This window comes from Saimiri boliviensis, chromosome 9, assembly GCF_048565385.1.
Source record: "Saimiri boliviensis isolate mSaiBol1 chromosome 9, mSaiBol1.pri, whole genome shotgun sequence".
NCBI classification, from domain to species: domain Eukaryota; kingdom Metazoa; phylum Chordata; class Mammalia; order Primates; family Cebidae; genus Saimiri; species Saimiri boliviensis.
Genome location: NC_133457.1, coordinates 110,216,012 through 110,242,709, shown reverse-complemented (window position 1 = coordinate 110,242,709; position 26,698 = coordinate 110,216,012). Strand labels below are relative to the sequence as shown.

The 26,698-nt window shown below is 46.2% G+C and overlaps 1 protein-coding gene across 4 annotated transcripts in view; it reads left to right on the top strand.

Moving 5' to 3' along the window:
* The window catches only part of SLC13A3 (solute carrier family 13 member 3), an 85,427-nt gene extending 58,729 nt beyond the window's left edge, over window positions 1-26,698 (top strand). For 3 of the 4 annotated variants that reach the window (XM_003936483.4, XM_074406609.1, XM_074406607.1), the window contains 7 exons: window positions 1,344-1,439; window positions 2,407-2,511; window positions 7,608-7,705; window positions 11,567-11,679; window positions 21,121-21,282; window positions 23,974-24,111; window positions 24,960-26,698. In XM_003936483.4, the coding sequence (XP_003936532.1) occupies window positions 1,344-1,439; window positions 2,407-2,511; window positions 7,608-7,705; window positions 11,567-11,679; window positions 21,121-21,282; window positions 23,974-24,111; window positions 24,960-25,136 (889 nt within the window). In that variant the 3' untranslated portion in view covers window positions 25,137-26,698. The remainder of the gene's footprint in view (window positions 1-1,343; window positions 1,440-2,406; window positions 2,512-7,607; window positions 7,706-11,566; window positions 11,680-21,120; window positions 21,283-23,973; window positions 24,112-24,959) is intronic. The other variant, XM_074406608.1, reaches the window with a different exon arrangement.

Below are 26,698 nucleotides of genomic sequence, written 5' to 3'. Positions count from 1 at the left end.
CTTGCAGCAAAGTGGATTTTTGCCAATCTGATAAGAAAAAAATAACTTGTGTTTATTTTATGAAGAGTAATCTTGGGCAACTTTTCATGTGTTTGGAAGCATATGAAAAGTTTGTTCACTGGTATTTTCTTTCCTGTGAATTGTGAAACTGTGTGTTCATATTTTTATACATTTTTCAAATGGGTTATTGGTCTTGTTTTACTAGTTTCTGGTAGTCTTTATATTTTAGAAAGATGAGTGCTTATTCTGCAATAGAAACTACATTTTTTTCCCTGATTTGTCTTTTGACTTTGCTTATGGTGCTTTTCTCCATACAGAATTGTTTAAAAAATTTTTCTATCTTTTCTCCCATGGCTTCTGAAATTTCAATTACAGCTTAGAAAGGTTTTCCTAATACAGGACTTATAAAAGAATAATCCCATGTTTTTTTCTAGTGTTATATATTTTTACATTTAAACCTCTGATCTATTTGAAGTTCATCCTTATGGTACAGTGTGAAGTTTAGATTCAGCTTTTTTTTTTTTTTTTTTTTTTTTTTTTTGTCCCAGATGGTCACCCAGTGTCCTAACACCATTTATGGACACACAACATTTTACAATTTGATGAAGTCAAATTTATCTATCTTCGATGGCTTATGTTTTTGGCATCACATCGAAGAAACTGTTGCCTATTCCAAGGGCATGAAAATTTACTCCTGCCTTTTCTTCTGAGAGTTTTATGGTTTTAGCGGTAACATTTAGGTCTTCAATCCATTTTGAGTTAGATTTTGTATATGGTGTGAGGCAGGGGTCCAGATTCATTCTTTTGCACATGGGTATCCAGTTTTTGCAGCACCATTTGTTGGAAGGCTATTCCTTCCTCCACTATTTAATCTTGGTATCCCTGTCAAAAATCAGTTGGGCACAGATGAATGGGTTCACTTCTGGGCTCTCAATTCTGTTCCATTGATCTATATGTCTGACACCATTTACTGAATAGCCCATATTTTCTGCACCAATCTGAGATAGCAACTTTATCACAGACTAAATTCTCATTTGTGATGAGTCTGTGTCTAGATTTTCTATTTTGTTCCATTGATTCCTCTGTTTATTCATGTGCCTGATTGACCCACTCACAGATTTTAAGCCTGGGAATCATATGATCAGATTCACATTTTTAAAGATCAGCCAGGCTATATGTGAGAAGAACAACTGTAGCAAAGGAAGACAGAGGCAGGGAGACCAGCCATCAGGCAGGCCTCGGACAGAGAGGACGTGGCTTTGTCAGGTGGTGGTGGTGGTGATGGTTGTAGGTGAGAAGTTAGTCCTACCTGCAGTGGCCTAACCTCCCACTTTCTGTTTCAGGGGCTGGAGGAAGAAGAAATCTGAGATAAGAGCCAATGCAGAAGATAGGGCTCGAGCTATGATTCGGGAAGAATACCAGAACCTGGGGCCTATTAGGTATGTGGGGTTCCTTGGGTTGAGGGAAGAGCTGAGTATTAAATGCTCAGGAGAGCTTCCTCCTGACCTGGGCTTGGGCCCATGGGGACTAAGCTTCAGGGGAATTTCAGAAACAATGGCCTGGGAGCCTGGAGATGGAGGATGGGAGGTGGTTTACAGAGTCATCCTCTTGCCCTGGTGCTGGGGTAGAAACCTGAGGACTAAAAAGCCCCTCAAGAGGGATCTGCTACCTTCCACCCAAGGCACTGTTTCCCTCCGAATACACAAAATGTTTGGCACTATCTCAGGTGGCTTCCAGGACCTTGTTTAATGCATGTTTCCCACATGGCGAAAATAACGGCTTCAGTAGGCCTGTGTTCACAGACCAGCTGTGCCACGCATGTCAGTGTGGCCTTGGTCCCAGCACTAACCCTCTCTAAGCTCTGCTCTCCAGTCTGTGAAATGGGTACATTCAGTAACTATCTCTTCCAACGCTTGGGGATCCTCTCTTTCCACCTCCATCCACCCTCTTTCCAGGTCTGTACCCTCTCTGTGTCTTCTCCTCTCAGTGTAGACAGACTCTGGTTTTCTATCTCTCTCTCTCTTTTCCTCTTTCTCTTTGCCTACTGCATTTCTCTCTGTTTCTCTTTCTCTCTGCTTTTCTGACTCTGTTTCTTACTTTCTTGATTTTTCCATAGGACCCTGGGAAACTCCTGGCAATAATGATGCACGTGGTTTTGGGGAGTGAATGGCTTGAGGCTCAGGAAGGATCCCGAGGGAGCGTGGAAGTCCCGAGACAGGGATTACTTACACCCCATTGGCATCCCTTCCCTTGCTCTGGGCGCTCTCTGGGAAGTGCATGACTCCAGCTTTCTCAGAGGCAGAGCCCAGGCCCAGCCACTCCCGGTGGGCAGCTGCCTGAGCCTGTGTCTGCTGCGCTCTGCCGGAAACCCAGGGTCACCATTGTGCCTGCATGTCTGTGCCACAGGTTTGCCGAACGGGCCGTTTTTGTCCTTTTCTGCTTGTTCGCCATCCTCCTCTTCTCCCGGGACCCGAAGTTCATCCCTGGCTGGGCCAGCTTCTTCACTCCCGGGTGAGGCTCTGGGGACCCCCAGGGTGGAGTCCAACAGGGAGGATTCTGGGCCGGGCCACCTGGAGCTGGAGAGGTGACAGTGCAGCTAGGGAGACCTGTGTCCAAGTTTCCATCTCTTGTCCCATGTGATTATTAATTAACTCTTTTGTAATAATCTTATGATTATTGTTAACTCTTTCACTCTCAAAAGAGTTGAGGTTGTTTAGGTTTGGGTGATAAAACCTGACTTCTTGTATGTGGGAAGCTCTGGATGTGGAATCAGACAAAACTGGGTTAGACTTCTAGCTCTACCACTTACAAGCTGTGTGACTGAGCAAATTGTTCATTCATTCAATCAACATTGATTGAGAAACTATTATGTGCTAAGCTGGATGCTGGGTACTGGGACACAGACAAAAGCAAGTAGTTAGACAACAAAATAACCACTACAACGAGTGCTATGAAGGAGAGAGTGAGAGGGTTATGCTATAAAATAATGGAGTGGGGGCATTGACTTTGGACAGTTCTGGGAAGAGCCAAAGCTTAGGAAGACAGCAGGCGAAAGCAGTGGAGATGCACTGAGAATGTCTACTGAAGCCTGAGCCAGAAAACACTTAGCATGCTTGAGAAACTGAGAAAAACCCAGTGGGACCAAGGTCTGGTGAGAAAAAAGGAAAGGGGGTGAGGAAGGACAGGTGAGGGCCAGAGCAGAGTGTCTTTTCGGGCATGTTAAGCTTATTTTGATTTTTTTTTTTTTTTCTGTGAGCAGTAAGCAGCCATTGGAGGGTTTTAAGCTACTTAACCTCTCTGTGCCTCAGTTTCCTAATCTGTAAATGATATTATAATAGTAGATTTCTCATTGGCTTGTTGTAAAGATAAATGAATTAATACATGTCAAGTGATTAGAACGGCTTATAGAAAGAACTCAACAATTGTTAGCTATATTCATTAGGAAATGTGTACTAGGGGCAAAAATATAGATAAGGAGAACAGTTAGGACATATAACCTCATCTAGATGGCCCCTGTCTTTTGGAACAGGGATGAGCAAACTATAGCTCAGGGGCCAAATCTGGCCCGCCGCTTGATTTTGAATGGGTTTTACATTTTTTTGATGGCTCCGGGAAAATCAAAAGACGAATAACATCTTGTGATGCACAAAAATTATATGACATTCAAATTTCAGTGTCTACAAATAAAGTTTTATTGACACACAGCCACACCTATTCAATTACTTACTGTCTATGGCTGCTTTCATGCTCCAATGTCAAATGTGAGTCCAGATGAACACCATGTAGCCTGCAAAGCCAAAAACACTTATCGTGTGGCTTTTTACAGGAGACATTTGCTGACCCCTGTTCTGGCGGATGGCTTAAGTGAGGGTGGTAGCAGTGGTGATGCAACAGTCAAGATATCTTTCAAAATTAAATATGGGGCTTGCGCTGGGTTGGATTTGGGGGGTATTAATGAAAGGAGTGTGTGCATGAATGGTGGTTAGTTGAAGAAGAATATTTTTAGGGGCTGGGAATGGCTTATTCATAATTCTATTTTGGTCTTGGTTTAGGCTTGTCAAGCTCAATAGGAAGTTGGATATGCGGCACTGGAGCTTAGAGGAGATGTTTAGGTTGCAGACATAAATCTGGGAGTCACTGTGTAAATTTGGGAGTTAAATCCATAGGAATTGATGGGCTCAGCTACGGAAGGTGTATAAGAAGAGTATAGAAGACCATGAGGAGCCCCAGCACTTGGGAGCTGGGTAGAGGAAAATGAATTTACTAGAGAAATAGAGAGATGATGAGTGAGGTAGAAGGAACTGAGAGCTATGGACCAGTAGAAACCAAGAGAGGGGAGTGTTTTAAGAAGAGTGAGTGGGCACTGTGTCAAATTCTGGTGTGAGCGGGAACATGATTAGAGATTTATCTGCAGGATTTGGTGAAATCTGATTATTTCAATTAGCCCCATCCAAGAGAGATATACTGTGAGCCATATATGCATTTAAATTTTTTTAATAGCTACATTTAAAAAGTGAAAAGAAACAGTTTACACTAATGTTAATATATATTTTATGTATAAATTATTAGTGAGAATTCTGCATTCTTTTTTCACATGAAATCATCAAGATCTTCTGTGTGTTTTACATTTAAAGCACATGTCAGTTTGGTCTTGGCACATTTCAGGCACCCACTGGACCACCTGTGGCTTGTGGCTACCATGCTGGACAGTGCACAATCCACGTATCTCACCCTCTGAGCCTCAACCTCTTCCCTGGTAAAATGGATGATATAAATTCAGATTTCCTGAAAGTTGTTATAAGCAAGTAACAATATAACTTCATGAAGCCATGAAGCTCTCATTGCTCTTACCATTTTTTTTTATTTTTCCAAAATATAGGTACTTTATTTTTTTCAGATGCAAAATGCATGTTACAAGCATCCCAACAATACAGAAAATATGAAAATCAGCCAAATCTCCGTCTCTAGTTCCGATATACATCTTTCCTGACTTTTAAAAAAATGCTGATAACTGTTGTTTTTGTTTTTTGTTTTTTGTTTTCCCGAGACGGAGTTTCACTCTTGTTACCCAGGCGCGATCTCGGCTCACCGCAACCTCCACCTCCTGGGTTCAGGCAATTCTCCTGCCTCAGCCTCCCGAGTAGCTGGGATTACAGGCATGCACCACCATGCCCAGCTAATGTTTTGTATTTTTAGTAGAGATGGGGTTTCACCACGTTGACTGGGATGGTCTTGATTTCTTGACCTGTGATCCACCCGCCTCGGCCTCCCAAAGTGCTGGGATTACAGGCGTGAGCCACCGCGCCCGGCCCTGAGAACTGTTATACATGTGATCACGTTGTTACTGGACTGTACACATTTGTCAAAACTTGTTAAAGTATACCCTTAAAATGGGTGCGTTTTATCTCATGTTAATTACACCTCAAGGAAACATATGCCAATTGGCTTTTAGAACCCTATTAAAAGAAGATTTTGTAAAACAGAAATATGATCACATCAACATATTATTTGTAATCTGCTTTTTAATTTTGTATTGAATTTCAAAAGTTACACATATTCATAACAAATTCAAACAATGCTGAATTGAAAAAGGACAAGTTAGTGGCTCTTTATCCACTTTATGTCCCACTGCCCAGAGATGATTGCAATGAGCAGTTTGGTGTGTGATGTTCCAGATATGCACGTGTATCTTCATCCATACACACATACAAATATGTATACACATAGCAAAAGACTGGAAAATGTAATCACATGATCATGGACAACTTGCCGTTTTGGACTGACTTCATCCTTTTTTTGAATTTTATTTTCTTGGACTCAGGTCATAACTTCATCCTTTTAAAACACTACAGAGTATTCTATAGAATGGGAGCACTTTGATTTATTTAACCAATTCCTTATCGGATTGTGTTCAATGCTCCAAATAAACACTTTTAAAATAAAGTTTACAGGGTATCTTCATTGCATTTTTATGTCAATACACAGGGTTGACATTATCTTTTATCTTTTTTAAACAGATGCATGTATTTCATAATGTGAATGGAACATAATTTCTTTAAACGTGTGTCTATCGAAAATATTCCTTTTTTTTTTTTTGCTCTTATCAATAATAAACATCCTTGCCCATAATCTGTGTACGAAAGTACGACATTTCCCAAGGCCCAGTTCCTAGCAGTAGGAGAACTGGATCAAAGGGTATTCACAGGTAACATCTGAAACATGTTGCCAAATGCCTCAGGAGGTTCAACTGGTTTCTTCTTTCACTAAGGGCATATGTTCCCAACACCCTCACTGGTTTTACTCCCCTTTTCAAGTCTTGTCTGTGGCAGATGAATGGTATGCCATTAGTGTTCTGCTCTGTGTTTCTCTGATGATGGTGATACTGACCATCTCTTCCAACTTCTTGTCTATTTGAATACTCTCCTTTCCAAGTGTGTGAGTGGAAAGAGCTTTGGTTAGCAATGAGCTCTAGGCTTCATTGAACTTGGAGCCAGAGCTGAGTTTAAGGCCAGGGTCTATAGAAAACTATGGGAACACTTGGATTTCTTTAATCAACTCCTTATTGGATTGTGTCCAATGCTGCAAATCAAAACTTTAAAAATAAAATTTACAGGCTATCTTGGTTATATCTAGGTGTATGTCAATTTAACAAAATGACTAGCTCAGGGTCCGCCCTTGAACAACTGGTTTCTGCTCTCGGATCCTCTGATTTCCCACCTGGAGTGGAAAGTACCTGCCCTGAGGGCTTAATGTGTACAGAGCTCCTCCTAAAGATACATTGTGGATGCTTGAAAGGTGATAGTTAGCCGGGCGCGGTGGCTCAAGCCTGTAATCCCAGCACTTTGGGAGGCCGAGGCGGGTGGATCACGAGGTCAAGAGATCGAGACCATCCTGGTCAACAAGGTGAAACCCCGTCTCTTATACTAAAAGTACAAAAAATTAGCTGGGCATGGTGGCGCGTGCCTGTAATCCCAGCTACTCAGGAGGCTGAGGCAGGAGAATTGCCTGAGACCAGGAGGTGGAGGTTGCGGTGAGCCGAGATCACGCCATTGCACTCCAGCCTGGGCAACAAGAGCGAAACTCCGTCTCAAAAAAAAAAAAAAAAAAAAAAAAAAAAAAGAAAGGTGATAGTTAGATTTTGAGGGGCCGTGAGGCTGAGTCAATCAGGGTTCTACTGGTGTGAGTGGGCTGTATCAATGTGGTGAGCTGCCCATCCCAGGAGTGATTCAAGCACAAGCTGAACAAAGATAGGGCTCGTACAGGAGTCCTAGTTAGGCTGATTTATGGAGTTTCTAAAGACTCCAAATATTCTGCCACCCTCAGATTCTCTCCTCTTTGGTTGAGTCCCTCTTCCTAGGGTCCTTGAGTTGGGAGGCTAAGCATTTGCCTGGGCCCAAGCAGCATCTAAATACCCCCAGGGAGCTGCAGATAAAGAGCTTTGCACCATGCAGAGGGCATTGCAGGACAGAATCTAGTGACCCAGCCTCCAACAATGTCCCCTTCACAGCAGGCCTAATTCCCTTCCACAAATCCTCATTTACAAATCTGCCAAACCTCGGCCTGCTGAGATGCCCAGGGTCACATGTTTTGGGGCCTTCTCATTGTAGGTTTCTTTCTGATGCTGTCACCGGTGTGGCTATTGTCACCATCTTGTTCTTCTTCCCATCCCAAAGGCCCTCTCTGAAGTGGTGGTTTGACTTCAAAGGTAAGGTGGTCAAGGATGGGGTCTCGGTGGGCTCAGTGAGGATTTCAGCATGGAGTGTGTTCATCAAGGGCCTGGAGCCCACCTCTGTAGTAATCACGTGGTCCTTCCCCCTTTCACTGTCTGAGCCAGGGCCTTGTCTTGGGACTTAGGACTGCCCCAGATGATAGCCCAGGACAGGGGTTAGCCACTATAGTCTCCAGACCAAATCCAGCCAGCTATCTGTTTCTTGAACAGCCTGTGAGCTAAGCATAGTTTTCAGATTTTTAAATGGTTGAAAAAAAAAAAAAAAAGAAAAACATTTCACGACATGTGAAAGTTACATGAAATCCAAATTTCAGTGTCTAGTCATCAAGTTTTGCTTTCCCCTAAGAAATGTGTGGAAATTAATTTTCTTTAGTTATATAAGTACCTACACAAAAGCCTCAATTTTGCCTCTTGGCCCAGAAAGCAAAACAAGGTTTATTTTTCTTGCCCTTTGCAGAAAAATGACCCCTTAGCCCAAAGCAGAAGTCGCACCTTGGTTGCCCAAGGAGCCACTTACGGAAGGTACAAGCTGGGTTTCAACTCTACAGGAAGTGATGGGGACTGAGGGAAAACTGCCTAAAGGCATTCAGATTCCGTTTTTTAAAAATCACTGAGTCCCTCTAACCAAAATGGCCTTCAGATTGCCAGCTCGCGCCTCGCTCTGGTGTCCAGCAGAAATCTGCCAGAAGGTAATGCCAACACCTGAGGCTGTCACCTGGGGCAGTTGGATGAGCTCCTCCAGAGTCAGAAGATAGGGACATAATCGAACTGTTTTCTGTTGTTGAGAAATATAGTAGATGAAATTTCTTGGCTCTATTTATTTATTTAGACAGGGTCTTGCTCCGTTGCCCAGGTTAAAGTGCAGCCACCTGATCTCGGCTCACTGCAACCTCTGCCTCCTGGGTTCAAGCGATTCTCATGCCTTAGCCTCCCCGTTAGCTGGGATTATAGGCACCGCCACCATGCCCGGCTAATTTTTATGTTTTTAGTAGTGATGGGATTTCACTATGTTAGCCAGACTAACCAGTTAGTTAGTCTCAAACTCCTGACCTCAGGCTATCTGCCCGCCTCGTCCTCCCAAAGTGCTGGGATTACAGGCATGAGCCACCGTGCCTGGCCCGTATATTTATTTGTTTATCATGTGACGTACTCCCTGGAATACAGGTTCTCCAAGGAGATGAATTTTCTCTTTTTGGCCACTTCTGATATCCTTAGAGCCCAGAAGAGTGTTTGACACATGGCAGGTACTCAATATATATTTGTGAAACAAATAGCCAAGGACATGCTCTGGGCAAGACCCAGGGATGAGTCCCTTGCACAGAAGGACCATTTGATCTTTCCAGTTAGTCTCCAAGGGAAGTGCTGTTACCCAATTTTGCAGAAGAGGAAACTGAAGCTTAGAAAGGTAGGGGCACTGGCCCAAATCACACAGTTGGGGCACAGCAGAGCCAGGATTCAAGTCCAGTTCAAAGCCTGTACCTGTAGGCACTGCTCTAGACTGCAAACTGGCATCAGCTTGAGCTGGAGTGGGAAATCCATGTAGGCAGAGGTTGTGCTTCTGAGAAGTAGCAGTAAAGCCATGGTTGGATGGGAAAAGAGTAAAAAGCATGGTAGCTAACATTAACTGAGAGCTCAGCTGTGACCGTCAGTCTGATAAGCATTCAACATTTAATCTGCATTACATGGGACCCTGCTCAAGGCCTTCTTCCTTCCCCTGTCCCATCCACCCTTACCTGGTGTGTGGGGTGAGTCCCTTCACTTTTTCAGACTTCTCAGACTTCTTTAATGAAATGATATTTTACCACCTGAAGGCAAAGGGTGGGGCCGCCTGCCATGTCTGGTTGCCTTGTCCAGTTCTGGGCTTATTGTATGTTGCATTTGGCCCAAGAGTCTCCTCCAGGTTTATGGCACCTATACTGCATGTAGATATCATGGGCTGCATACACCTGTGGGCTTCATACACCTGTGAACTGCATACACCTGTGGAATTCATACACCTGTGGACTGCATGTACCTGTGGACTGCATACACCCGTGGGCTTCATACACCTGTGAGCTGTGTACACCTGTGGGCTGCATACACCTGTGGACTGCATATACCTGGGGGCTGCGTACACCTGTGGGCTGCATACACCTGTGGGCTACATGCACCTGTGGGCTGCATACACCAGTGGGCTGCATGCACCTGTGGGCTTCGTACACCAGTGGATTGCATACACCTGTGGATTGCATACACCTGTGAACTGCATATACCTGCGGGCTTCATACACCTGTCGGCTGCATGCACCTATGGGCTGCATACACCTGTTGGCTGCATACACCTGTGGGCTGCATACACCTGTGAACTGCAAACACATGGGCTGCATACACCTGTTGGCTTCATACACCTGTGGGCTGCATACACCTGTGGACTGCATACACCTGGGAGCTGCATATACCTGGGGGCTTCCTACGCCTGGGGGCTACATACACCAGTGGGCTGCATACATACACCAGTGGGCTGCGTACACCTGTGAACTGCATATACCTGTGAACTGCATACATCTGTGAACTGCATACACCTGTGGGCTGCATACACCTGTGGGCTCCGTATGCCTGTGGGCTGCATGCTTGTTGGTAAAGGAATTTTATTAAGCAGCTTTTATTATCTGTATTTCCTGATTATAAAATCTTGTTTTAGATAAACCACTGTGTTACATTTGGAAAAAGCTCAAAAAGAGAAGCAAAATGTCCATAACTGCTCGACCAGGAACTGTCCTGGGAGATGAGGAACTGCCTTAAAGAGCCAGACCCATCCTCCTTGCTTCTCTGATCACAGCCTGCAGAGAAAAGTCCCGTTTCAGGAGTGATTACCCTACACCAGCCATGGCTCTAAGCGTGTCATATACATTATTTGGCATATATTTATGGAGTAACTACAGGCGTCACTGTTCTAGACCCTGGAGATGCAACTGTCAACTAACTGGAAATGCCTCATCTCCCTGCAGATTCATCATTGCCCTGGTTCGTGTTCACAGGGAACACCCCCACAACCTGGTTCTGTAACTGTACCTTGTGCCGGCTGAGGAAATGGGGCACAGGGAGGCAAAGTCACTTGTTGAGGGCACACAGTGAGCCAAGTCCCAGGAAGGTCTGTCCCCAAGCCTATGCCCCCAACCCAGGGGTGTCACATTACCAGCCACGTGCCAGGTCCGACTCTACTTTTGTAAATAGAGTTTTATTTACAACCATGCCCACGTGTTTAAGTGTGCTCCTTGGCTGTTTTCATGCTACAGTGACAGAGTAGTGACAACAGAGACTGTCTGTGTGGCTGCAAAGCCTCAGTGATTCACTCGCTAACCGTCTGCAGAAGGTCTGTTGACACCCCCGACCCACTGTCCTCACCACTGCAGCACACTGCCACTTTGGAGGAAATGAAAATCATCCCATAATTTCAGGAGTCAAAAATACCCTTTGTTTCTATTTTTCTAAATTTCCTTCCTCTTTTTTTTTTCCTCTTTGTATATGTTCCAATACAGAGAAAGCCTTTTCTCTGATAAATAAGGGTAAAAATAGCACTTGCGCAGAAGGGCTGAGTCAGGTGATGTCCTGCACGTGGAATTTCCAAAAACTCCCCAGCTGTGGGAACCATGAAAATTATTTTCATTGGGAATAGAGCAGCCCCCCCTCTCATGATGCTTGTACACTCTCCCTCAAGCTCCAAGTCAGATGCTGGGTCCACACCTTGGCTTCCTAGGGACCCCTGGAGTATCCCCACTAAGATGGGGCTGCAGGGCTGGTGGCCTCTGCCTCGGGCTGAGTGGCCCTGAGTGTGTGCTGAATTCCTCTCTCTGCTCAGCTCCTAACACGGAGACAGTGCCCCTGCTGACCTGGAAGAAGGCTCAGGAGACAGTGCCCTGGAACATCATTCTTCTCCTGGGAGGGGGCTTCGCCATGGCTAAAGGCTGTGAGGTAAGACCCTCCCCTCCCACCCCTCCCCACATCAGGAACATCGGAGGGTTTTCAGGTGTGGGCGGGTCCCAGTGCTGGCTGCAGCACCGGGATCAGAGCAGGCCAACTGCACAGGCCCTGGGGAAATAGCCAGTTTCCTCACTTGCCGAACTGAGATGATCATAGTTCATTCCTCACGGGTCCACACTCAGGGCCTGGTAAGAAAGAGAGGAATAAAGTATGACCTGGATCCTCAGGGCGCTCATGATGGGCAAAATATGAATACCAATAATATTAGGACTGGAGGACTCTGTGACTTAAAAGGGACAACAGTGTATTGTGCTCACCCAATGCCAGACACTGTTCAGCAGGCTTGTTGAGGCGGAAGGACGGCTTGAGGCCAGGAGTCTAAGATCAGCCTGGGCAGCGTAGTGAGACCTCGATCTTTTTCCTGCCTCTCTTTTTTTGAGACAGCGTTTCACTCTGTCGCCTGGGTTGGAGCACAGTGGTGCCGACACAGCTCACTGCAGCCTCAGCCTGCCGGACTTCATTTCTCCCACCTCAGCCTCCCAGCTAGCTGGGACTCCAGGCATGCCTCACCGTGCCCAGCTAATTTTCTTTTGTATTTTTGGTAAAGATGGGGGTTAAGGAAAATTAGCTAGGTATGGTGGTCCCAGGCTGGAGTACAGTGGAGTCATGATCGTAATACTGCATTCCAGCCTGGGTGACAGAGCAAGACCTTGTCTGTAAAAAAAAATAAAAAAGAAAGAAAGAAAAAAAAAAGAAAAACAGGCCGTGCACGGTGGCTCATGCCTGTAATCCCAGAATCTAGGGAGGTTGAGGAGGGCAGATCATGAGGTCAGGAATTCGAGACCATCCTGGCCAATATGGTGAAACCCTGTCTCCACTAAAAACACAAAAATTAGCCAGGCGTGGTGGCACATACCTGTAATCCCAGCTACTCAGGAGGCTGAGGCAGAAGAATCACTTGAACCCAGGAGGTGGTTGCAGTGAGCAGAGATCATGCCACTGTCCTCCAGCCTGGGCGAGAGAGCGAGACTGCATCTCAAAAAACAAAGCTATGAGGTAGATGCTATTATTATGCCCATTCTATAGATAAGGGACTTGAGACACAGAGAGAAAGTACCTTCCATAATGTCATCCAGCCATGGAGTCAGAGTAGAATCCAGGCAGTTTGGCTCTAGAATCTATGCTCGTAACCTAGACTAGATAGTAATATTAGTTCACTGATGTTATTATTAATGTTATTCCAGAGGGCTTTGTGAGCTCAGAAGTCAGGTGAGGGTGGGGCAAATGAGGCCCGTGGAGTGCGGAATTTCAGAAAGTGCTCACTCTCTGGGGTGTGCAAGCATAAGGCAGCCAGCCCAGCTCAGAGGCAGTGCAACGCCAGCATCCAGCCTCTGGCACCGCGTATTATCTCACTGAATCGCCACACTAGCCCTAAGAGCTTGGTAAATGTTTTTATGCCTTTTTTACAGTTAGGAAAACCGAGACATGAAAAATGAAGCAACTGTCTTACATTCTTACAATTGCACTCTGCTTGGGATCTGGGGTTCAAACTTCCTGATTTCAGAGTCCAGGCTCCAAATTGTTCACTCTAGAATTTTGTACATGCCAACCACTGCTTGAAGTGCTTCGCGAGTGGAATATGACTCAGTCGATCTTGATAAGCACCACTGAATTTGATGCTCTCCCTGTCTCCCTTTTAAAGTTGAGGAATTGGAGGCTAAAGGAGGCTAAATAGCTCGCCTACATTTGCACATCCCGGAGATGGTAGAGCCAATATCTGAAGCCAAGCTCTGTCCCACCCCTGAACACTTTGTAAACCAAGGCATTCAAAACCACAGCCAATTAAGAGTCAATCTGAAATTAAGGTTAAGGGAAGCTGAAATTATGTCTTTTATTGCCTTCTCTTCTTATTTCAATTTTAATTTTCAGTTTCAAATGAAGCTACGATGTTGGACGCCTGTTAACCGTGTACACTGGGCACAGGCCCAGGCTTGGAGATCTCAGCACCTGGGCAGTCTAGGCTCTACCACTCCCTGCTGGGACACTTTGGGCAGGTTTCTTAACCTCTCTGGAGTCCTATTTTTCTCGTCTCATAGATTGAAACTCAAAGTTTTGAAACATCTCATAGATAAGAACTCAGAGTTCTTATCCTACAGGGTTGTTGGAAAAAATTAAAGAATAACTGCCCATTACATAGAGCCGATGAGTCGTGCTGGAAGCTGCATGTACACCAGCTCATAAATCCTCAAGCCACAGTTTCTGCAGGTTGGACTTTCAAGAAACAGACTCTGGATGGAGATTAGCAAGCCCAGACTTTAGGCTGTGCCATTGGGGTCACTGCGGACGGGAGAGGGTCGAGGGAGAAGCGCGGTTGGAGGCAGATCCAGCACCATAGGAGCACTGGAGCTGAGATGGTCTTCAGGAGCAGTTCGAGTGATCAGAGATAGCCAGACCCTTGTATCCCAGCATCCATCTGTCTGAGGACACAAGCTGCCCCAGGCACAGATCTGACCGCAAGTGAGGCAGCTTCTGGGGTCTGAGAGAGCAAACTGTACCCCATGAGCTGCGACAGCAAGTTCTCCACTGATGGGGATCTGGGTGGCACATTCAGGCTCTCTACACAGGTGCTCATTTTTAAACAAAATATGTTTTACTTTATTTAAAAAAAACACATAAAACAATACAGACTTCAAAGGGAACAAAGGAATAGATGATCAAAAGTACTATTATTTGTCTGCATTTTAGGAATCCTGAGGCCCAGACAGGTTAAGTAACTGGTTCTGGGTAACACAGTTCATTAGTAGTAGGGCTAAGATTTGAACTCATGTCTGTGTGACTTATGCTATTGCCTCCTGCTGGGGGTGTCTGAGGGAAGGCTTCCTGAAGGAAGTGACATGTTAGCCAGGCCCTGAAGAGGTGCGTAGTACAATGGAACCAGACCACCTGGATTAGAATCACAAACTTCCCCCTTCTTAGGTGTGTGGTCTTTGTCAAGTTACTAAACCTCTCTGGGCCTCAGTTTCCTCATCTGTAAAATTGGAATCACAATGGCACCCACCTGGTAAAGTTGTCATAATTATTAAGTGAGTGAATATATGCAGAGAAATGAGGACACAGCCCAGCACAGTGGGTTAGATACTGGTCCTCATGTATGGTTAGATACTGAGGAAAAGGAAAATCAAAATCAAAAATCATGTGGAGGTTCATGGCTTGAGCAACTTGATGAAAATGGTGCCATTTGCCTCAGTGATCTGAGCCCAGCCTGGCCTAAAGGAAGGAGGCTGAGTGAGATGACCCCAATCCAGAAATTTCCCTAAGCTCCAGCGGAGGCTGGGCTGCAGGATGCTGGGCGTGCTGAGAGGCCAGCCTGGCTCTGCGCCCAGCCCTGGGCAGCTGGTTGGAGTTTCTCTTCAACAGGGGCTTTGTGTAGTAGCTGTTCCTTTCCCCAGCCTCTGCCGTACCATCCCCTCCCCAGGCACCCGCAGCCTGGCCCAGGAACGACCAGAATGCTTATGGCACATCCCGGTTCCTGGCCCCTGCCCCATACTCTCATCAGACCACAGCCTGGCAGCCTCCTGAGAATCGGAGGTCCCTGGGTGCGATCCAGGGTGAGCCTGGGTATATAGGCTCCCTGTGCTGGCTCTGAAGGGCAGTAAGCCTGCCCTAATACTTACCCTGAGCCTGGGCAACTCACTGAAGCCCACTTAGAGTCCTCACTGCAGTTTTCTCCTGCTGCAAAACCATGTAGTCATGACTCTGCATAGTCAAGTCAAAGATTTCCCTTGGCCAACACTGAAGGCTGACGTAACCTGCTGCCTCCTTCACTCCCAATGTCGGCACCTACCTCTCTCCCCTCCTAACAGCCCTCCAGTACCCTTGTCCCCTTTCTCAGCCACGTCAGACTCATATGCACCCCTTGGCCTTTGCATCTTCCTTTTCTCTGTTGAATTTTCATCCTGAGAGCTTTGAGTCCTCACTCTTCAGGTCTCAGCCCCTCAGAGATGCCCTCCCAAGCCCCCACATCTAGAATAGCCTCCCACCCCAGTCCCTCTTCCTCTCATGACCCTACCTATTGCTATATACCACATATACCCCTCACATGATCCTATGGGTGTATTTATTGATTGCGTCTCTTACTAAAATGGAAGCTCCATGAGGGCAGGCAGAGACCATGTCTGTCTTATCCATCACTGTTCTGGGCACCTAGAAGACACTGGGTGCATGTTGGTGCTTAACACATAGTTGTTGCTATGACTTACAAGATGGGCTGCTTTGAGAATTGCTAACACACTGTATGGAAAGTGCCCAGAAGAGTGGTGATATACCCCAGGTGCTCAAACCAGGAGCTACTCTCATCTTCACTATTATGATGACTGAATTACTTCATGGATGAAAGGTTGATCTTATTCTGTTGCCACAACAAACTTACTTACAAATATATTGCGATGATAGAAGCTTGGTGTTACATCAGAGTGGAGCAAACCCTATAGGTAAGGAGAAAAGGTATATAGCCCCCATTCCTCATTTTCTGCCAGAAATCTGTCATCTTTATGATTGATATAGTTTGACTGTGTCCCCTCCCAGATCTCATCTTGAATTGTATAGTTCCCATAATCCCCTGATGTCATCCGACCCGGTGGGAGGTAATTTAATCATGGGGGCAGTTATCCTCATGCTGCTGTTGTGATAGTGAGTGAGTTATCGACAAATCTTACGGTTTTTTTTTTATAAGGAGCTTTTTCCCCTCTTGCTTGGCACTTCTCTCTGCCACCGTACGAAGAAGGATGTGTTTGCTTTCACTTCCGCCATGATTGTAAGTTTTCTGAGGCCTCCCCAGCCATGCTGCATTGTGGGTCAATCAAGCCTCTTTCCTTTATAAATTACTCAGACTTGGATATGTCTGTATTAGCAGAGCGAGAGTGGACTAACACAATTGTTATTACCCTCATTTCTTTGGACAGACAAGCCTAATGGCATGACTAAGATCCAGATTCTGAATCTTACTAGGGCACGTCATGTTATTTATTTGGGAAAATCACTTAGCCTTTTTGTGCCTCAGTTTCTTCAACCATAAAATGGAGATAATTGTGCAGACGGTTCCTGACTTCACAAGGGTTCGATGTATGATTTTTCAGCTTTGAAATGGTGAGAGAGTGATATGTATTCCGTAGAAAAGGTACTTGGAATCTGAAATTTTGATCTTTTCCCAAGCTGGTAACGTGGTAGGATACTCTCTTGTACATACTAAACAATTATGAAGGTAAACAACAGATAGTCTACAGGGCACTGCATTGCCAGATGAGTTTGCCCACATGCAGGCTAATGTCAGTGTTCTACATTTAAGGTAGGCTGGGCTGAGTTACGATGGGGACAGGTAGGTTAGGTGTATTACATGCGTTTTCCACTTCAATATTCCCAATTTGTGGTGGGTTGATTGAGACATAAGTCCACCGTAAGTTGAAGAGCATCTGCAGTTCATATTCCATGAGGTTACTAGGAAGATTAAGTAAATTAATATTTACAAATTACTTGGAAGAATGCCCAGCACAGAGTAAGCTCTATATTGTGTTAAATTAAATCATGATAAATCATATTCAGTGCTTACTATGTACAGAGACTGTTTTCGTGTGCACTTATTTTAATCCTTAGAACAATTGCTTAAAGAAATCAAGGAACAGAGATGTTAATTAATTTGCCCAAGGTCACACAGCTTGTAAATGGTGCCATGGTTTGAATGTTTACACATGTGCATAAAGCCATGTCTTTTTACCTTCCTTTAATCAAATCCACTGGTCTCTATACCTAAGAATTTTATACAAAGTTGTATGCATGCAGCTGAGCCCATTGTGTTTTATAAAGTTTTTTAAAAGATTCTCAGGGGTGTTTGGCCACAGGAGATTTTGATTTCAAATATTGAACTTATGCCATAACAAACTTCTTTATAAGCCGCTCCTCTACTGTGTATCAAAGAGACCAAGAAGAGAGGAGCTGGTTGAAGTAAGAAAAGAGGAGGAAGAGGAAAACATCACTCTGCCAGCTCAGCCTCCCCACCTCCCATCTTCGCAAGGCGCCTTGGGTACCTCTGGTCATCTTCAAGGCCACTAAGGAACATAATTTGGCAACCACTGCCCAGGCCATTTCTGAGTTCCACCACTTGGGGCATCTTGTGACTTGATGCTACTAGTTACAGTAGGCACTTACCAAGCGCCCAGCCACTTTCCTAGGCCCTTTAAAGACTCGTTCCTTTTATCCCAACCCTCTGGGACAGGCACGATCGTTATCCCTGGTTTACAAATAAGGACATTTTAGAACAGAGAGGTTAAGTGACTTGCCTAAGAAGTTAAGGGACAGCTAAAAAGGATTAAGCTGGGAAGCAAACTCAGTCTGACTCCAGAGCCCCTTCTCTTCACCTTCCGGCCTTGCCACCTCTGACCTTGGCTGTTGCTGGTCCCTCAAGTCCCTGGGAACACTGCGGGGCTGTGTGTTTCCAAGGAAACAAAGCTTCCAATTCCTAAGAATATAGGAACGAGGCTGGGGCATGGTGGCTCGTGCCTGTAATCCCAGCACTTTGGGAGGCCGAGGCAGGAGGATTGCTTGAGTCCAGGGGTTCAAAACCAGCCTGGGTAACACAGTAAGGCCCTGTCTCTATTAAAAAAAAAAAAAAAAAAAAAAAAAAAAAACATTTAAAAAAATTTAGCCAGACATGGTGTTGTCTAACTGTAGTCTCAGCTATTCAGGACACTGAGGTGGGAGGATTGCTTTGCCCAGGAGACAGAGGCTGCAGTGAGCTATGATCATGCCACTGCACTCCAGCCTGGGTAACAATGTGAGGCTCTGTCTCAAAAAAAATAATAAAATAAAATAAATAAAATGGGAAAGGGCAGGTGAAGTCTCTTTAGAGTCCCAAGTAGAACTCTACGCAACAGGGGTTTTCCTCTCTCAGGAAGCTGCCAGACCTCCCTCCAGTGTGGGAGCTGCGCCAAGGCCTGTGTGGCTGCGGGGACGCTGGCTGCAAGCCCAGTCACTCAGAGACCCGGCCTGGCTTCTCACTGGGGCAGGCCATTAATATTCCCTCTCTCCAGCCCCTCTCCGTTTAATTGTGCACAGAGCTGTCGGGTCAGACTCTCTGCCAGAGCTGTGGCCTATGGGAAAAACCAGGGGCCCCATTTTTCCTTGCAGCCAGGGGAGGGGCTGCAGCCTCCACGCTGCCACTTACCGTATTCCCCAGGCTAGCAGACAAACTGCAGATGTACCAGAAACACCTTCGTTTCACAGGGAGTCTTTCAGGGAAAAGTATTTTTAAGTATTTATTATTCTTACATTGAAGGTAGCTTTTATGTCAAATTGTAGGGGCAGATGTACTATTTGTGTAAAAACTGTACACTGTATTCTTTTTTTTAAATTTTTTTTTGAGATGGAGTCTCATTGACTGTCACCCAGGCTGGAGTGCAGTAGTGCCATCTCAGCTTACTGCAACCTCTGCTTCCCTGGTTCAAGAGATTCTCCTGCCTCAGCCTCCCAAGTAGCTGGGATTATAGGCATGCACCACCACACCCAGCTAATTTGTGTGTGTGTGTGTGTGTGTGTGTGTGTGTGTGGTTTTTTTTTTTTTTTTTTTTGGTAGAGAGGGTTTCACCATGTTGGCCAGGCTTATCTTGAACTCCTGACCTCAAGTGACCTGCCTACCTCGGCTTCCAAAAGTGCTGGGATTACAGGTGTGAGCCATAGTGCCCGGCCCTGTATGTGGTCTTCTAGAATTGATTATGAAATTTTTAAGTTCTGAGTAAGCAGGGACTTTTCTATTAAAAGTAAATATGTATATGGCGTTTCTTTGGTACTGGGTTGATAAAAGGGCTATGGTAGCAATACACTGGATTCTGAATGTTAACGAACTAACCCAACGCTGCCCTAGATCAGCTCCAAAACCTACAGCTTGTTGTGATCTTACTGCATGGTTCCACCAGGGGGTAGCATTGAGAACAATTTGACATACAGCGTTGCTGCTTTGCGGTGATAATGGTGTGTTGGGTCAGTTATTTAAGGACGCATTTGATGGTGAGAGGACAGAGGTGTGGAAGAGTATACATGTTATATACTGGTAAATAGGGTAACTTCTGGAGAAGTCAGTGGAGAGAGCACCCAAATAATTCTGCAATACTCAGGGGAGTGGAGTCTCCGGGAACTTACATACCTGTCTCTGCCCGGCTGGACTGGAGTCAGCACTGGGCGTTGCTCTTAATTAAGAGGCAAGGTGACAGGCTGGTGTGTCCAGAGGAAGTCACTGATTCGCGGGGAGCTTTACAGAATCACATCAGCTTATGGAGGTAGATGGGTATCTCGGGCACTACTTTTAGGGACCTTGGGCAAGTCACAAAAACTTTTTCAGGCTCAAGTTCATCCTCAGTAAAACAGGGACCGATAATATTTACCTTTCAGGATGGTTGGGAGGAGTCAAGGAGCTAATGCCTGTGGGTGCCTGGTCCCCTGTAAAGCCTCAATAATGGTATCCTTATGATGATAAATAATAATGCACCGTTAATATTTGTATTATTGTCATTGTAATAATTGTCTTTATTACTATTCATATATATATACACACATATATATGTATGTATGTATATATATATATATATATATATATATATATTGCTTTTGATACAGAGTTTCTGTTGCCCAGGCTGGGGTGCAGTGGCATGATCTTGCCTCATTGCAACCTCTGCCTCCCAGGTTCAAGTGATTCTTGTGCCTTAGCCTCCCGAGTAGCTGGGATTACAGGTGCACATGTAATTTTTATATTTTTAGTAGAGATGGGGTTTTTCCATGTTAGCTGGGCTGGTCTCGAACTTCTGACCTCAAGTGATCCACCTACCTCAGCCTCCCAAAGTGCTGGGATTACAGGAGTATGAATATCTTTATTATTATTAATTACATTGATTGTGTTGCACTTGGTGTATATCTGATCCATGTTTTATATATGATATGTAGTAAATCTTGTATATTTCATGCATATTAATATATTATTAAATAATAATTATAAAAATAATGAATATTTTATATAAGTAACCGTTTCTATTTGGGTAATTAATACCCTTCATTGGAGGGATGAGAGGTTTTACTACTGAGGGTCTGATTTGATTTTTCTCTCACATTTAAATTGGAGCTTAGGGGTGCTAGAACTAAATGGATTATTTGGGACCCAGGGATTTGGGTCCCTGGCCTATATGGGATAGAGCAGAGAGAAGTTCAAGAAGCAGAGAGGCTGCTGGCTCAGATGTGCAACCTTGGCTCAAATGTGTGAAATCGAACACATCCCTTGCCCTGTCCACGCCTCAGTCTCCCCTTCTGGGAAGGGCTACGGTTGTCACTGTTATGGTGTATCCTAATCTTCTCTGGGGATGGGCTGGATATGATGGGATGCCTTTGCCTCTGCAGGAATCAGGGCTGTCTGTGTGGATTGGCGGGCAGCTGCACCCTCTGGAGACCGTGCCCCCGACACTGGCTGTGCTGCTTATCACCGTGGTCATCGCCTTCTTCACTGAGTTTGCCAGCAACACGGCCACCATCATCATCTTCCTGCCTGTCCTGGCAGAGCTGGTGAGGGTCCCTCTGGGGAAGAGGGGAGCACCCCTCCCCCAACACCCATTCCGAAATCCTCCCCCTGCCACGGGAGCTTCACTGGGGGCCGCAGTTGTCATTGCTCTCCCCAAAAGCCATGAAGGTGTCAGGACCACAGTACAACTTTTAAAAATACTGGATATTTTCCTTCAAAAAAATGCATACAATAGAGTAAATATTTTCGAAGTGTTCCCAGTTCTCTCTTTGGGGAAAATTGAACCAAGGGGACATGGAGAGTTTTCTAGAACAGGTAAATTACCAAACTTGGATTAAGAAGAAGTAGAAAATCTGAGTAAACAAATGGCCATAGGAGAAATCCTAATGGTAAGCAAAGCAGTAGCCTCTCTCTAAAGCAGGGGTTTCAGCACTCTTGGCATTACGGGCTGTAGCATGCTCTGTGTGGGGCTGGCCCGTCCACTACAGGGTGTGTCATGGCATCCCTGGGCTCTCCTCACTAGACACTAGTGGCACTTCCCTAAATCATGACAATCCAAAAGTCCCTAAGCATTGCCAAATATGCCCTGTTGGGGGAACAAATCCTTCCCTCCAACCCAGTTGATACCTACTGGGCTAAAAATCACCAGCTCCAGGCCAGGCTCCGTGGCTCATGCCTGTGATCCCAGCACTTTTGGAGACTGAAGCAGGCAGATTGCTTGAGCTCAGGAGTTCCAGACTAGCCTGGGCAACATGGTGAGACCACATGTCTGCAAAAATACAAAAATTAGTCGGACTTGGTGGCAGGTGCCTGGGCAACAGAGCCAGATCCTGTTTCGACACAAGAACAGAAACAAAACCATCAGCCCCAGGTTATGTGCTAGGTGAGAGCTGGAAAAACTAGCTGGGAACAGATAGTTCCCAACTCCCCCGGGCCGTTCACCAGCATAGAAAAATAGACATGGCCACTCGATTTACAGCTAGCAAAACCCTAGCCCCCAGACCTGAGAAGGAGAGCAAGGGAAAAGAAAGCTGTAATCCAGTCTCACCTGTAAAAAGAGATGCAAATAGCAAAATGAACCCATGGTTGTGTGAAAAGAACAATATATACATGATCAGGCAGCTTTTATACTAGGAGTTTTAAAAAGGAAACTATCGGTATAGTTTTATATCTAAACAGATTAAAGACCTGACCATATAATTACCTTGATATAACCCACGTGGATAAAATTAAATCAATGTTGCAAGTAAATGCTTTGTACGCAAACGGTCATGCCCCAGCACACTTACCTGTAAAACCTCGTCTTGGGTTTTGTTTGCTTATTTTATGCATCAATTTATCTGTTTTCGCACATAGATGTACACTGCGTTATTTTTCAGTGACTGGAGAATATGCCATTATAAATGGACAGTTGTTGGTTTATTTAAGCAATCTCTCTGCCCAGTGGAAATATAGGTATTTCCAAACTTTGCTGTTATTCAACAATGCTACGTCACCGAGCCTTGTCTATGCATCATTAATTACATCTAGGGAAGTTCCTGTAACTGACATTCCTGGGTCAAAGAGCATGTGCATTTAAAATGTTGTTAGATATGAGGAAATCGTCCTCCAAAGTGGCTGGCCATTTTACAGCGGTGGGAGGATGAGATGGGGGTCCTCAGGGAGACCTGGTGACTGAGAGAAATGGCAGTGCTGTGGGTGGTCTGGGGGAGAAGAGGGGGAGTAGAACCCAGCCGGTCTGTAAGGGGCAACTTTCATTGGAAAAAGACACTTACTTGCAAATGACACATTCTTGAAACTGTGCTTATCATCAAAATCAAAAAACATTTTACACCTAAGGGGATGATTTTTGAGATTTTTGAGAAATAAATATGCTTTGGGTTGCAAAAACTCCCCAGAAGGGCCAAAAACATCCTATGTAAGTAAAATGCCAGAGAAGTGATCTCTTCCCTTGCTCTCCTCATCGGGCTTTGGGGCCAGGGTGACAAACTGGTGGCCCACTAACTGAGGCCAGCCCACAGGTGGGTCTGATACACACGGTCTTAGAAATTTGGCAGGGCTGCCAACAGATGCTCTCGTGAGCTCTCTTTCTCACTGAAACCCAGGAATGCATGCCCCCAACAGGAGGTATCCAGAGGCCAGCTCTGCGCTGAGATTGTTTGGCTGAGGGAAGGAGCAGGTGAAGCATTTTAAAGCCCTGGTTCTCAGTGTACAGTCCTTAGACCAGTAGCACCCCAGCATCGGGGGAGCATGTCAGAAATGCAGGTTCTCAGGTCCCACCCAGACTTGCTGAATCAGCAGGTCTAGGTGAGGTGGAGCCCGCTGTGTGGACTTTAACCAGCCCTCCAAGTGCTTTTCTGCACTCTCACGTGGAGAAGGAGTGTTCTAGGACCGTCACCCCAGCCCAGCTTTGATCAAACCGCAGTGTGGTCCTTGAATGTCACTAACCCTGGGATTGTTCTCTCCACCTCTCTTTATCTGGTTCTCTTCTTACCTGCTTACGTCTGTGTCTGTCTGTGCGTGCATCTTTCTGACTGCGTTTCTCTCTCTGTCTAATTCTTTCTTCTCACTTGTCCCTGCCGTTCTCCGCCATGCCGCCAATCTCTACGGATGTCTTTGTCTCTCTGTCTCTACGTCTTTGTGTCCCACTTTCCAACTGCTCCCCCCTTTCTTTCTCCCCATGGTCGCTCCGGGTTGGTCTCTCTCCTGGTCTCCCCCACCTCTCCTGGGCCCAGGCCATCCGCCTGAGAGTGCACCCCCTGTATCTGATGATTCCGGGCACAGTCGGCTGCTCCTTTGCCTTCATGCTCCCAGTCTCGACGCCCCCCAACTCCATCGCCTTCGCCTCTGGACATTTGCTGGTCAAAGACATGGTGAGTCTGGACATTTCCCAGCAGAGGCTCCGGGAGGTGGGCGGGCAGCAGGTGGCAGGCAAGGCCTCTCCGCAGGACTCTGACACCCCGACCCCACTCCCCAGTCTCTGAATAGGTCTTTCTGAGGGGGACCAGGAACACACATTTTAGCAGAGACTCTGGGATGATTCTCGCACTTAGGCAATTTCAGGAAACCCTACCTTAGGGATGACTTTCCAAAATTTGCTGCAGGGACAAGGGAGCTCCCCCTCCCTCTGGACCCTGCTTCATGCCCAGAATCTTTAGAAGAGAGAAGCAGCAAATACACCCTGGGACTCAGGGATGCGCCTCGGTGTCCAGCCAGCTGGGAAGGAGAAAGAAGCTGAGGACTGTAGCAGTGGGAGGACCCCACCAGCTTTCAGCGGGGTGCAGCCATTGGCAGTGCGTTCCCTCTCCCGGAAGCACCCTGCTGAGCCAGCTCCTCCTTCCCGGCTCCTGACTCCCAGTCTCTTCCCTCTCCCCGGGCTCTGCAAATAACCCTTCCTCTTCTGTAACATGGGGATGAATAAGAATAACCTTTGTAAGGTTGCTTTCTGGGTTAAATGGCATAACCCTATGACAACCACACAGTGCCTGGAACTTAGAGGCCATCAATGAACGGGGACATTTGCAGCCCTTTGAGTGACAGTGTTAGGTAGTATAAAGATTGAAGGGTCCCAGGCATTGACGGACCTGGGTCTGTGTCCTCGCTCCACCACTTCCTGGCTGTGCGATCTCCGGTGGGTGACTTCCTGTCTCTGAATCTGAATGTTCCCGTCTGTATGGTGGGTCAGGTGCTGACCCCTTCCTCTGTCTGGGCTCTATTTCAGGTGCGGACAGGTCTCTTGATGAACCTGATGGGCGTCCTGCTGCTCAGTTTGGCCATGAATACCTGGGCACAGACCATCTTCCAGCTGGGCACCTTCCCGGACTGGGCTGACATGCACCCTGTCAATGTCACAGCCTTGCCACCCATCTTGGCCAACGACACATTTCGGACCCTCTGAGTCCCCCTGGGGAGCTCCTTTGAGGCTGAACCCTCTCAAGGGGCTGTCACCATCACCTGCTGCTAGGACTCTACAAAACAATCAAATAATGATTTCCCGTAATCCAATATGCAGCAAGCAAGGGTGACCTCCAGTGGTCCACTCAGGTCCACGAGCCATTATCTAGAACATTTTCTCTCTCTCTCGTGCAGTTCAAGGCCCAGATATCTCTCAGATCTGCTTGAGAAACAAGCTTCTTTATCAGTGAGCTGTTTTATCGTTAGGATGCAAGAGAGTCCAGTTTCATCAACAGTGACCAAATCTAGCATGGAGTCCGTCTCATACATTTGGGATGGGAGGCCATTCATTCCCATGGGCACAGCTAACATTATCCCCCAGTGACTAGTTTCTGTTACACTGGAAAGACCACCTTGTCTTTGAAGATCACTTTCCTGGGCTGCGATGTTCCAGTCTAGTTGTTCCAGCTGTTCACAGCTAGTGTGTGTTTCTGCTTAGTTGATGCCCATTCTGCACCCGCTGTTTTACCCCTGCTGATACCCAGCAGTCAGAGATGCTTTTTTAATCCTTGGAGACAGGGAAAGCGACAGATGGCTTTCTGAGGACATGAGACTGTGCAAAGCCTCTTTGCTGTTTCTCTGGGCTCCTGAGCACACCAGGGAAAGTTCTAGAAACCCCAGATGACATCTCTACCCAAGAGATTTAGGATTCTCCTGTTTCATCTGGGCCAGTTTGGCCATAATTCTGGGGTCAGGCCAGGCCAGGGTCCTACCCTCCCATGGGGAGACCTGTGACCCCTCCAGCCAAGACCTTCCTGCATGTGGCCCCCCAGGGGCCTCTGTGGCTGCAGGGCGGTCAGCTGCTTCTTGTCCCACCAAGTGACTTTGACCTCCCCATGTCCCACCTTAAGTAGTAGGCATATTTAATTATCAAAAGCCACATTTGTCAGGGGTGAGAGAAAAGTCAAAAGATAAAGTGGGACCGTGTAAAAGGCCAGGGTAAAATGTCTCAGGCAAGTAAAAGATAAGATATCCCCATGAGCCCGAGGCTGGAAGTGCTGTCTGCACTCCAGGGTTTACTCCCTCTTTGTTCCAAGCAGAAGCATTCCGGCATCCCAGGGAAGAGCGCAGGCCCTCAGGAAGTGTCTGCTGAATGGAGTGGCCCAGTGTTAGCCCAGTATCAGAAAAGGCACCAGCCCCGGGGCCCTGACCCGTGGCACTTTCCCTTCCTAAGCCTCTGAGGGTGGAGATTCCCCTAGGAGCACTTGGCCAGCTGGGAAGGCAGCACCAGGTTCGCTCTTGATACAGCACAAGTGAGTCATGGGCATTTCCCTGAGAGCAGTGGGAGAGGCCCTCTGAGTTGGAGACTGAGCTCCACCTCCTTTCAAGCGAGCACTCAGTGTCAAATCACAGTTACAACCCACGGGGGCTGTGGGAAGGTGGGCTTGTGTGGGACTGGAGGAAAAAGATTCATTCAGAGAGAAGCCCACGGGATTTGTAACCAGACGAATCATGATTTCAAAGACTTCTGATCAAAAATACTATGAAATAAAGAATGTTAATCAA